Genomic DNA, 13,301 nt, shown 5'->3' with positions numbered 1-13,301 from the left:
AGCCAAGCTGCTTTGAAGGCGTTGATTAGTCCTTTGATCACCTCGAAAATCGTTCAGGAATGCAGAAACCGTTTGAACTTTATCTCTAGATTCAATACGATGGAACTACCCTGAGTATCTGCTCACTGTGTCGTAGAGGGAAATGAAATTTCGGATGCTTTAGGGAAAGAGGGGTCAATCTTCCTCATGCCAAGACCGGAACCAGCAATTGGAGTATCAGTAGTATTGGCTAAGTCTGTCTTAAAAAACTGGGAACAAACTTCCCACAATGACAGGTGGCAGAGCCCAAATGCTGCTCGACACATCAAATTTTTCCTGCCAGAACCGGACATGTGTACCGCAAAGTTTATCCAGTCGAAAAGCAGGAGGACTTGCAGGTGTATTTTGGACATTCTGACAGGCCATGATCCACTAGGTGGGCATATGTCCAGAATAGGAATTACTCTAGATGATACGTGTTCCTCCTGAAATGAGGAAGCGGAATCCACGGCACATTTCCTAAGTGGATGCCCCGCCTATGGGTACATCAGGTATCAGATCTTTGGTGCCGATGTTCTCCAGTTGCGACGGGTAGCATCACATCCACTAACGGAAATTCTCCGATACGTTAACGAATTGGGAATATTCCGTTAGACGGGTTTGGCGAGTACAATGGACCAACACGGCCTGAGTGCTCAGAATCTGTAGCTTCCCCTCCACCATACACACACACACACATCCCTCCGATTACCCGTATTATCTATATGTCGAGGTTTCTTTGGGCCTGCTCGACAGTGCGTCCAGTAGCAAGCGCCAAGACATCATCTGCATAACCGACCAGGCGCGTCTATTCTGGAATTTAGGAAGACAATCATAGGTAGCGTCCCAAAGAGCCAAACCTAGGACGGATTCCTGCGATACCCCGCACGTAACCTCCATCCCTCTCTGACCCTCTAGCGTTTCATAGAGCAGGCAACTATTCCTAAGATAGTCCCACAATATCCGTAAGAGATAATTCGGCACGTGGAAAGTATTGTCTAGTGTGCCTAGAATGTATTTCCACCTTACGGAATTAAAGGTGTTTCTGACGTCAAGCGTTACGAGGAGCACAATCAGAGTTCGGCGGCTATGTGCCTCCGCTCGTCAAACGGCATCTACGACTTGCATGACAGCATCAACTGTGGATCTCCCTTATCTAAAACCGAATTGACGTGGAGATGAGTCTCCGGCAGCGCGTATCGCTTCAACAAGTCTATTTCTGATGAGCATTTCGAGCACTTTTCTAGCAGTGTCAAGCATGCAAAGCGGGGAGTATGAAGATAGCAACTTGGGGTCGCCTTTCCGTTTGCTGTTCAGCGCAAGCCTTGTCATCTTCCAACGAGCAGGGAAAATGCCCTCTTTCAGGCAAATGTTGAATGCAAAAAGCAGTAGGTCTGGTCGGTATTGGAATACCAGTTTGTTTGTTTTGTTTGCTGGAATAGCATCGGGTCCGGATGCCTTCTTGCATCTCAGAGAGAGGACTGTCTGTTCAAATTTTTTATAGAGAAAAGTCGACAGTCCTCGGCGTTCTTCGCGCCGACGTTATCATCCTATACGGGGTGCTCAGAGAATAGTACCCGTATAATGCAGTATATCTGCTCAGCCTTTAGTAAACAGGGTTTCCGCAGAGCCTAGATTTTTTGGATTACTAGTTTGTACCCGAGTCCCCATGGGTCTGCATTCACCTCATCAACCAGATCCTACCAGTAGCGAGCTTTGCTCCTGTTTATTGCGCTGAGGGAGCTTCCTTTTCTGCTGATTTGTACTCCGTCGTTATGGTATATGCCTCTTTCTGTACTCTTAGAGGTTGTGTTAAGCGGCAGAGCCTGTGACACTACTTCCGGAGCTCTGCAATTTCCACCATCTACCAATACATAGAAGGTTTGCCAAGTTTCGATGCCCTCCTGGGCATGGAGGCTCTGCAGGCGTCGTCATCAGGTTCTTAACTGAATTTACGAGAGTATCAGCTGCAGCGCCACCACCCCCAGGAGTACCCTCTAGTGCAGCCCAACCTGTTCCAAGAGTTTCGACAGATCTCCTAGAGTTCACTTTTGCAACGTTCCATGCACAGAAAGAGCGCCGGGGTGGCGTACACTGAGAGTTTGTGTCCACCTCTTCGAAGGCAATGTATTGATGGCCGCTTGCGGAGAAATCTTTCAGAACTCGCCACCCGTCCACCAGCGCCACCAGTGACTCCGATGCGAAGTTTACGTTTGGAATGCTCCCCTCGCAGTCTGGGCGCCGGAACGTTGCGGTGGATCGGGTGTTTAGAGCCACCAGTCCTGTTCTCGCCACCATTTCGAGAATTCGTTTCGTTCTGCAGTCTGAGTGAGGCATGCCCCATTCAAAAGCCCTAGCATTGAAGTCAGCCCCGACCAGGATCCGCCCATCCGTGCCTATGATAGCGTCCTCCAAAGCATCAAGCTTGCGTCGAAAGCCCGGCATCGTCTCATTCGGCGACACTGAAAAACGTTGTCCCTGAACACTGAATCCAGACAAAGCCGTCCCTTCGGCCTCGGGTAAAAACCATAAGGAAGGTGCTGTCCTGAACCGATATGACAGCGGTATCTGATATGTCAAGGCGCCATGAAACTGGGTCCTTGTTTCGGTATTGCTCACTGATGAGTACTAAATCAGCTGTGGTTTCCACAGGGAACTGCGGTAGAAACTCATAGAACGTACCTTTATTTGTTGTCCTCGGCCCTAGTCCGATTAGGACTCCACCACCTTTCATTTTACAAATGGAAGACACATGGACTTGGATTATGCTGCTTAAGCACCAAATCGTACTGAAAGCTGTATTTCATAGGGTGACCTCAAATGGCGCCGTGTAAATATTGCAGAGAATGAAAACAGTACTCCATGAACGTGCAAGCCAAACTGTAAAACTTAAGCGCATCTTGTTTCAGTGAATTTATTTTTTAGAATAAAAGATACAAATAGATTATCTTCAGAATACTATTTACCATCATCGTTTTCATTTCCTAAGTGGATACTCCAAACATTTTGCCATTGTACTCGCTTCAGTTTATCCAAATAATTATGGACAGAAACCAGGCACTCCTGAAAATAAATATGATGCAAACTCTTTTGAAATGCTTATAAAGAGAGCACCCACGTTCCCGAAAAATGTTTGAAATTCCACATTTTCTGCAGCCAAATTTTGGTTTGTTGCCACATGGGTGATCAGCAGGCGAGTATTACTCTAAAATTAGAAATTAAAAACAAAATTCGTAAAATGACTTCATTTGTAAAGAAGCCTTGAATGATAGTTCTTACAGGAACAGGCTCGCCTTCTGATTGAAAACGCATTGAGGGGATCAGGTGTTGACACTTCCAGCGGGCGTGTCCTGTAGGGATATTTGGAAAATTCTCCGGGCTCTAAAAAAAGTGATTTTCTCAAATTTTCTTGCTTTTGAATAAAATAATTTGAAAAGATTAATAAATTTTATCGTTGTCCTTACAATTTTAGGGCAAACACCTACTGGAAGAACTATTTCGCCTCCAGTACTTGCCATGTTGGTTGGCTCGAAAGCAGTCGATAAATTTTGGCATTTTGGCGAACTAAACAATATGAACTTTGGGCAGCCACCTTGTGTGCTTTCGATCAGAAATTCTTGTCCGAATTTTAGGACCTCGCCATCACGTCGAACCGCATCAGGGCTGAAAATATTGGAAAATAGATATAAGGGTTTACTATCAATTTGTTGTATATGTTCGGTTGAGGGCCACTTAGTTGACAGAGACTCCGCGGTGATTTTCGAGTGTTTATGTGTCATTCAGTCAACAGAAAACATATCCTCCTTTTAATCAGCCAGGTTGCCTAAGGGACACAATAATGGAAACATAGTTTTGTTGATTCGTGACGGCAGGCCAAACCAAAACCTCACCTCCCTGCGCTGCCTGCTGGATAACGCCAACGACGGTTGTAGCGAGTGTGAGACGCTTTACTCTTACCTATCAGTGAGGGTCCGGCAACCTATCCTGCTATCCACTTTGGCCGTGCAACCACGTGTTAGTAAGGACGACGTTGCGACGTGGACTAACGAAAACATATCACACGAAGCAAACAGGGCTCAGAAATCCGACTTTGATAAAACGGGCGAATAACGGCCCCATAAACTATAGAGCTATGCAACTACTTCAGTAGTACATCGTTAGTCGAGATCGACTTCGAAGAAACATCCACAGAAAAGACAATCGGTCTCCAAACCAAACGCACCTGTTAAGATTGGCTCGACGAGGAATATTGTGATGCAATCAACAAAAAAAACGAAGCCTACCGTAAAAAGAGAACGACCCAGAAAGGGAAAATGAGAACCTTATGACGATCTTATGCGAATAGTAAGCCGGACATGTAGGAAAAAACAACGAAAATACAACAATGACAGACAATTTGACAAAGACATAAGACATACGCACACGGTATAGTGAACGATTTCGTACGGGGTTATAGGCCGCAGACAAGTCTCTGTAATCCTTACAGGAGACATCTTACTACCCCGAGGATATCAAGAAAAGATGGATGGTATACTTTAAGAAGCTGCTCAACCGCGTGGAAACGCCAGCGAGAAGTACAGATTTGACGAACCCGGAAGTTATAAAAACACACCAGTCGAACCTTCCTCTATTAAAGAGGTGAAAGTAGCCCTGCGCGACCAAAAACTGAATAAAACCCCGGGACTCGATGGTCTCCCACCTGAACTATTACATTGCCCGGATAATCTCCTCCATAAATTTATTTTATCCCTTTCTCGGACACCACTTTGTGGTGGTGGGGGAGCTTGTGGTAGTTTACTACTACAGTAATGATTGAAACAAAGGATTGTAACTATCTAAGTGGTAAGAAGTCACAGACTTCCAATCCACCCGAGTCTTTGAGAAATCTGGTCGTGGCCGAGGTACAGATTTTGAAGGCCTCACCAGATTCATGTTCCCTCACGGAGAAATCGGTGGAAGACAGGCTCTCCACTTTAGTGGAAAACCTACACCCAGTGTCTACGGCGCGGTTAGCCAGAAAGGATAGTAAAACAACTCCTTTACTGCAAGGAATTGGAAACCCAACTACGGTCGGTTTACCGGTGACACTGTTGCTCAACTTTTTCAAAAAATAGTGACAGGAAGGCTCGGGAGAAGGAAACTTCAGCCACAAAGGAGAAGCGAATACAGGCTTGTCAGTCAGAACCTTTTCCTCTGCCTCTACCAGCTGATGATGTGTAAGTGGTCTAATTCCAGTATGTGGAAACAGTTCCATGCAGCCCGGGCACCGTAAACCTAGGATGGCTCAAAGGCGACGACAACGGAAAGGACTGCGAAAGAAGCCGGAGTTTTTTAAGAATGATGGCATGGGCGTTTCTACATCATCAAGTACGGCGATACGCAGACAAATTGGGCGCAAGGACGCGGAGGAAGGTGAAAACAAAGCTGATTACTCTGGTGCGATCCACAAAAGACTTTTAGTGTCAGCAAGGGTGAGAAAATTGCAGGCCCAAGAGCCATGGGTTCGTGTTAAGAAAATTTTTGGTATTCAATCAGTAAATCAGTGAAGGGAACTAGCATTCTTTTGGCTGAAAGATCCTCGAGACCGAGACCGTTAAGATAATTCTGTTCCCAGGTCCTTGTTGCGGTCAACTTACAATACCAGGTTAATGGTAAGAGGAAAATCGCCATAGCTGCTTCTGCTGGCTTTCCCTATAATTCTTTGTGTCCTCCTTCGACGCAAGAACTAATCAAGTAGCCTTGAACTCTTAATAGGTTGTGATACGAACGCTCAGTGTATTTGTTGGGGCAGTAGGAAATTCAATCCTTGGGGATCCAGTTGGTCTGACGACCGCGAATATAGGGTGCGCTCCTACGATGGTACGACCAAGAAGAAGTGTAGTAATTGACCAAACAATCTGCACCTTAAAATGGTTAGAGTTGATTAGAGACTGCCGAGTGCTAGGTGAAGTCTCACTCTCAGATCATCATTACTTTGAATTTAGTCGGTCTATTGCAAGCGAACAGTCTTTAATACATAATCCTGGGAAAATCATAGGACTGGGCAAAGTTCAATGAACTTCTTGGCTATAGATGATCAATTGGAAACTCTGAATCGTGCATTTTTAGAGTGTTATGAAGAGACCTGTCCTATTTCCTGAGATCAACGCCGCAAAACAGTTCGATGGTGGAACCGAGAACTGCAGAGACTCGGGAAATCAACCAGACGACTTCTAAACGTAGAATTAAGACTGATTGAACTTCCAGGATTCACAGCATGAATATAAGGGGTTCGTAAAAGGATCGAAACGAGACTGTTTTAGAGCATACTGTGAGGAATTGGAAGGTGAAAGGGAGAGGGAGACTTCCAGGCTGAGCAGAGTCCTTAATAAAGATGAGTCGGCCAAATTGGACTTTCGTAGAAAACCGGATGGTACTTTCACAAAATCTAGAGTTGAGTCTATACAGACTCTCTTGGAAGATCCATGAGAACAGGTCTCAGAAGTGGGAGGAAGACAATTGGCGATTTCTGCAAACCTTTCAACGCGAAGGTGTTGGAAGGGGAATTGGGACACTGCGAGAGCGGTTGTTACCAATGAAGAGGCGAGAGTTGCTATACTACCATTTGAACACTTCAAAACATTTGGCATGGATGCCACTGAACATTTTCTATTTGAGTACCCCGCCTAGATGCATCAGACATAAGTGTTTTAATGCCGATGTGCTCCAACTGCTGGAGGTAGCATCACAGCTCCTAACGGAAATCCTGCGATTCATAAACGAATTAGGTTTGACGGGGGAATCCAAGACAATGGACCACCAGGGTCTTTGTGCTCGGAGGTTTTGCTTCTAATCCATCTCAAACACACACAAACACACACAACTTATTTTAAAAGTTTGGACAAATGAAGAATTACCTGACAACTGGCACAAAAAAGAAGACTAACTTACCTGCCGCAATTACAGAGATATTTTATTGTTGTGCACTTCCTACAAGATCCTGACAAAAATCATATAAACTTGATTATGGCCCTATATAGACAAATTAATTAGTGAATACCACTGCGGATTTTGGAAAGAATGATCTACGATAGACCAAATTTTCATGGTCACACAACTACTGGAAAAATGGTATGAGTTCAATATCGATGTGCATCAGCTCTTTGTCGACTTCCTTCAAGTGTATGATAGCATCAAGCGAGAAGTACTATACCGCCTACTACAAAAACTGGTACGAATGACCGAACTGATGATAACTAAGACTGAATCCCATGCAAAGGTGCTTGGCGAGCTAACGCAATGCTTCGAAAGGAAGTGTGGATCAAAGCAAGGAGATATGCTCGTTCCCATGCTTTTCAACCTAGCCCTTGAATCGGTTATCCGCGAACTGTAGTTAGGTACCACGGGAACTTTGCTCTACAAATCTCCCCAAATAGTGGGATTCGCTGATTACATAATTTCATGACACGGTAAAAAATGGAGCTGACTGGCGAATTAGATACAACCCGGAGTTGTACCAACTCTATGACGACTTAGCAGCATCGGTGGTGATAAAGCTACAAAAATTGCAGTGAACCTTTAACCGGCTGCACTACTTTCGTAGTTGATGTACGATGCGAAGTTGATAATAGTAACTGAAACATTCGAGGATAGTGTATACTATTATTAATAAATTATAATCTATTTCGCACTTTAGTTGGGCTAACAATTCTTTAACTTCTTTAGTTGGGCTAAGGCGGCTTAAAATGTCCAAAACTACTCGCGAGTGTTCGTTGCCACGGTTGGAAACAGAAGAGACCGACTTATTTCCATGCGGTCCTTACTGTCCCAACCAACGGCATTTTTCCACCGCTAATTATCCACTCCCTTGGTGTGCTCTAAAATGAGTGAGTGGAGAGTTCCGCGCCATCTACCCGTCCGCATCCGCAACATTCGAAATAAATTTCGAATGGTGCAGATCCTGCCGCGCCACATCACTCCGCCCCCAGACGAAACCTAGGGGGTTTCGGCGACGGATCCCGGAACTCCGTTCTCCGTTAGTCCACAAAACGGACACGACGCTGCTTCGGGGCGCACACGGGTTTCAGTCTGGACAAAGAGACCGCCTTTTTGCGTCCGCCGATCTCGAGCTGGAAGAAATGTTCTCCCCTCTCGAGAACGCGGTACGGGCCCTCATATGGAGGCTGCAGCGGCTTCCGGAGGGCATCCGTCCTGATCAGCACGTGTCCATTTCCTTGGGCGAACAAGCAGGTATGGGCGAGTGTCGAGTGGGTGGTGGCGCTCTGATGCGTCGGAGATTGTCCCTTAGCAGACGCACCAACCCCGACTCCGTGAGACCCGATCTCTTGTCGAAAACCGGATCGCTTGGGAGTCTTGGGTTCTCCCCGTATACCAGCTCCGCGGGGCTGGCAGCAAATTCCTCTCGGCGGGTTGTACGAAGGCCGAGTAGGACGAGAGGCAAGACTTGAGTCCAGGACGGGTCGTCGCGTGCCATAATGGCGGCTTTCAGCGTCCGGTGCCAACGTTCCACCATCCCATTGGATTGCGGGTGGTATGCAGTAGTCCGCTGGCGTTTAAAACCCAGGAGTTTGCCTAACTCCGAGAAAAGGGTGGATTCAAATTGCATTCCCTGGTCAGTGATGACCACTGCAGGGACGCCAAAGCGAGGTATCCACTCTCGGCAGAGGGCTTCGGCACAAGATTGCGCCGTAATGTCTTTCAGAGGTATTGCCTCAGGCCACCGCGTGAACCTGTCGATGATTGTGAGACAATACTTGTAACCGTGCGAGTCTCGCAAAGGCCCTATTATGTCGAGGTGTATCGTGTGGAAACGCTTGGTAGTGCGGGGGAATGAGCCCACTTCTTTCCTTACATGCTTGGAGACTTTACACTTTTGGCATGCGATGCACTCTCTGGCCCAGGAATTGATATCCTTGTTCATGGAGGGCCAGAAGTATTTTCCGGTGACTAACCGGTTTGTTGTCCTGATGCCGGGATGCGCCAAGTCGTGAACTGCGTGGAACACTTCCTTGCGAAATGTGGCCGGAATGTATGGCCGAGGTCCCTTTTCCGAGTCTTCGCAGCAGAGCGAGAGGTTTGAGACGAAGATGGGCAATTCTCGAAATTTGTATTTGGGGTTGGATTTGAGGCTCTGAAGTGCTGCGTCATCCTCCTGCGCCTTGGCAGTAGCCGGGAAATCGAGTGAGGCGGGGATGTTAACCTCGGAGACACGAGACAAAACGTCAGCAACTATGTTGTCCTTGCCGGACACGTGCTGGATGTCTGACGTAAACTGGCTTATGAAGCTCAGGTGTCGAAGCTGACGAGGGGACGCTTTGTCGGGCTTTTGTTTCAAAGCATAAGTGAGAGGCTTATGGTCCGTGAACACTGTGAACGGCCTGCCCTCTAGGGAGAAACGGAAGTATTTGATGGACAAGTACGCGGCGAGCAGTTCGCGATCATAGGTGCTGTCACTTAGAATGGGTGGACAACAAGCGAATAACTAACAGGGTATTCAAAGGCGCTCCCGAAGGACACCGCCCAGTGGGAAAGCCACGGAAATGGTGGGTGGACTCAGTGCGTCTGACATAACGTTAGTAGGGAAGAAGGCAAATTTCGCATAAATTCAAGAAGCTGTTAATCATTCATAGCCTCAGATGGTTGGGTGTAGCAGTGGAGATTTACCCATCGACGGCGCTCTCATCGATCCCTTGGCCAAATGGCTCGTTTTACTTTCAACAAATATTTTAGCGATATTACCTCTAAGTTCATAGTTCAAGTGAGACATTGAAGTATAGCCCTGAGTGGTACTAGTTCCCTTTGTGCGATGTTATACTGCATAGCGTTCGCTCAAGGAACTGATGGGTTTTCGTACCACAAGATAAATGAGAAACATTTTCGAGTGAAAAATTCATGGTAACTGTACTCCTTTTCTAACATAGCGTGAATAACCTGCAGAAGTTATTCAGGCGCTTTTTAAATAACTTGTGTGTGTGTGGTGGGGAAGAAGCTACTGCTTCTGAGCACCCCCGTCTAACGGAATATTCCGGATTCGTTAACGTATCGCTGAATTTCCGTTAGTGGATGTGCTGCTACCCGTCGCAACTGGAGAACATTGGCACGAAGTATCTGATGCCTGATGCGTCTATAGGCGGGGTATTCACATAGGAAATGCTCCGTGGATTCCGCTTCCTCATTACAGGGGGGCACGTATCATCTTGAATAATTGCCATTCAGAACCTATGCCCAGCTAGTGAATTATGGCCTGTCAGAATGCCAACAATACACCTGTAAGTCCTGTTGATTTTCGACAGGATAAACTTTGCGGTACGCATGTTCGGTTCTGGCAGGAAAAGTTTGGTGTGTCGAGCAGCATTCAGGCTCTGCCACCTGTTATTGTGGGAAGCTTGTTCTCAGTTTTTGAAAACAGACTTAGCCAATACTACTGATACTTCAATTGCCGGTTCCGGTCCCTCTTTCGCTAAAGCATACGGGATTTCATTTCCCTCTACACCACAGTGACCAGACCCAGAGTAGTTCTACCGTATTGAATCTAGAGATAGAGTTCAAATGGTTTCTGCATTCCTGAACGATTTTCGAGGTGATCAAAGGACTACTCAACGCCCTGAAAGCACCTTGGCTATCACTATAGATTGCGATGGGCCTGTCCTTCAACCGCTCGTCATTAATCCAGTTTGCAGCCCTTAGGATCGCGTAAACTTCGCGTAAACCGTTGCATATTGTCCCAAAGGACTCGTCGTTTTTATTCGATAGAGACTCCGGCTCCAGAACCCTCTTCTGTTTTTGAGCCATCAGTGTAGAAGACTTCCGTATATCCCGGAACGCACTCCTCTGGGACTTAAGCACGAAACGTTTTGTACTACAAGTCATTTCTGCAATTCCCATAGGCTAAGTTCTGTCACTCATCTAAGAGGATTGAGTGGATTATTATATGCCCTGGGAGAGCAGGTTGATTAGTTGAGAGTTCAGAAAGATAGTTAAGAAAATCAAGCACAAAATTTATAGCTTAAACTTCAATTACCTTTTGATTATAAAAGTATTACGAACACACGGTTTCATGCATGGAGCGATGGACGGTTCACTTTCTTCATCAATTTGTTGACTTTGAAGAATCCTCTTTTCAGTTACTACCAATGACAGCACTGGCTTTATATCCTCAAAATCCTTGGAAATTTTCAAATCCGAAGCAACGAATTGAACCACATCCCCAAATTTGACAAATGGTGATGCCTTTGCGAGGTCAATTTCTCGCAGTAAATTGCTAAACATTCTCCGCGTTTTCTGCGTAAGTAAAGATCCCGTTCTTCGCTTCGCTAAGAAATTTTGGATCTCATCCTGGAAACAGTGAAACCAGTTAAAGGGGAGTGGGGTTGTTGGAGTGTTATCGAGTGAATACCTCTTCAAGGCAATACTCTTCGAACCAATTGCCTATTCGAACAGTTGGACTGTATTTAACGAGGGGAACTGAAAGGTCTTCCATTATTGTCGTTTTGAAATTGAAATTTGGTGGATAAGCTGTTCATACAAATATTTCTAACTTCTCAAATTGAATACGAATATAATGTTTATGACGTTCATAGACATGACAGTCAAAATCACAAATGCCTATAGTTGCATTCGTTGCTTGTTTACAATTTCTCACCTGTGAAAAAACTAAATCCAAACTAGGCTGCAAAGTACAGGGTGCGGCAGCATAACTTCCTTTTTTAAAATGCGCGCCACTCAGTTAGTTGATGTCATAGCGGAGCGCTAGTGGTCTCGTTCAAGAGGGGATACTGTAAAGTTTTGTCCCGATACGATTCAGTCGCCATCATGCGTTGGAATAGTGAGGAGCGTGCCTTTGCCGTTGAGGTTTACTTTTCAAGCGGATGTTCGTTTATTGCAACACAGCGTGCATTTCGGAATCGTTTTAATTTAGCCCCGTTGGCTCCCGTCCCAGACCGCAAATCAATTGTTACATGGGTCACTACATTCAGACAAACTGCAAGTGCGACAAAAGGAAGAACTGGAGTCCCTCGGCCCGTTAGATCACCTGAGAACGTTGAAGCAGTGAGAGCGTCAATGTTGCGATCGCCACGGCATTCTGCACGCAAACACGCATCTGCTCTTGGACTATCCGATCGTTCTGTGAGAAGAATTCTTCGTGATGATCTTCATTTTCATCCCTATAAGATGGCGGCAGTGCAGGAACTTTCAGAACGTGACTTCAATTCTCGGATGAACGCGTGTGAGCTTCTTCTTGATGTCGTTCCTGAGGGTTCTATTGTTTTTTTTGGGGATGAAGCCCATTTTCATTTGTGTGGGTCGGTTAACAAACAAAACATGCGCTACTGGGCTGACACCAACCCTCGAGAATTGCATCAAAAGCCTTTGCATTCACCCAAAGTCACAGTGTGGTGTGCAATTTCCTCAGCTGGAATTATTGGTCCCTGGTTTTTTGAGGAAAATGAGGTTACAGTGACAGTGAATTCGGACCGGTATGTAAACATGCTACAGAATTTTTTTTTCCCACGGCTAGAAAATTTGGATTTGGGGGACACTTGGTTCCAACAAGACGGTGCAACAGCACACACTTCAAGAGCATCGATGGCTGTTTTGAGGGAACACTTTCCAGAGCGCCTTATCTCAATTCGAGGCGATTTGGAATGGCCGCACGCTCTCCCGATCTGTCCCCTTGTGATTTTTTTCTATGGGGTTTTTTGAAATCCCGTGTTTATGTGAACCGTCCAAAAACCCTACAAGATTTGAAGACCAACATCCAAGAAGAAATTGCCAACATAACACCTGCTATGCTAACAAGAGTCATGACAAATGCCAGAAATCGGTTTACGCAATGTATGGAGAATAGGGGACGTCACCTAACAGATTTGATCTTCAAAACAATGTAAATAAACACTTTAGACATGTACCTACATTATAAAAAATAAATAAATATTTTCCAATGCATACAATAGTTTTTATTGAGTTTTGAAAAAAGGAAGTTATGCTGCCGCACCCTGTATATTATATAAATGAAAAATTAATATAATGGCAGGTAAACACTAAGTATTATTTTGCTTTGAGAGTAATGCGATTTTCGACTGCTCAAAGTAGGGTTTGATTCCATTTTGGAATTGAGTTTTTTTGTTGTCAGATGAGTAAGGCGAATAAGTCTGCTCTGTTGCACCATGAGAAGGCAATATTTTGGACATAAAAATTTATTATAATCATAATCAATGGCGCAACAACCGGTATCCGGTCTGGCCTGCCTTAATAAGGGAGCCTAGATAGCCCGGTTTTGCGCT

The 13,301-nt window shown here is 45.5% G+C and overlaps 1 protein-coding gene across 1 annotated transcript; it reads right to left on the bottom strand.

Annotated features, from left to right (window-relative positions):
• Window positions 1-2,916: 2,916 nt before the first annotated feature.
• Window positions 2,917-11,615, bottom strand: LOC119655340 (cilia- and flagella-associated protein 161). Its single transcript, XM_038061187.1, has 6 exons — window positions 11,414-11,615; window positions 11,039-11,352; window positions 3,483-3,681; window positions 3,298-3,399; window positions 3,137-3,223; window positions 2,917-3,081 (listed from the first exon to the last, which is right to left on the bottom strand). The coding sequence occupies exons 1-6, from the start codon at window positions 11,495-11,497 to the stop codon at window positions 2,977-2,979; spliced, it is 891 nt and encodes a 296-aa protein (XP_037917115.1). The 5' UTR covers window positions 11,498-11,615; the 3' UTR covers window positions 2,917-2,976.
• Between the last annotated feature and the right edge of the window lie 1,686 nt (window positions 11,616-13,301).

The sequence above is a fragment of the Hermetia illucens genome, chromosome 4, assembly GCF_905115235.1.
Source record: "Hermetia illucens chromosome 4, iHerIll2.2.curated.20191125, whole genome shotgun sequence".
In the NCBI taxonomy this organism is placed as follows: Eukaryota; Metazoa; Arthropoda; class Insecta; order Diptera; family Stratiomyidae; genus Hermetia; species Hermetia illucens.
The sequence above is the reverse complement of the archived record's forward strand: the minus strand, read 5'-3'. Positions and strand labels throughout refer to the sequence as shown.

Excerpts from the sequence above, each read along its gene's own strand:
- LOC119655340 (XM_038061187.1), bottom strand. The coding sequence starts at position 11,497 with ATGGAAGACCTTTCAGTTCCCCTCGTTAAATACAGTCCAACTGTTCGA. Across the intron at positions 11,353-11,413 it reads AAGAGTATTGCCTTGAAGAG|GATGAGATCCAAAATTTCTT; the intron begins GTATTCACTCGA and ends CACTGTTTCCAG. Across the intron at positions 3,682-11,038 it reads AATACTTTTATAATCAAAAG|CCCTGATGCGGTTCGACGTG; the intron begins GTAATTGAAGTT and ends CAATATTTTCAG.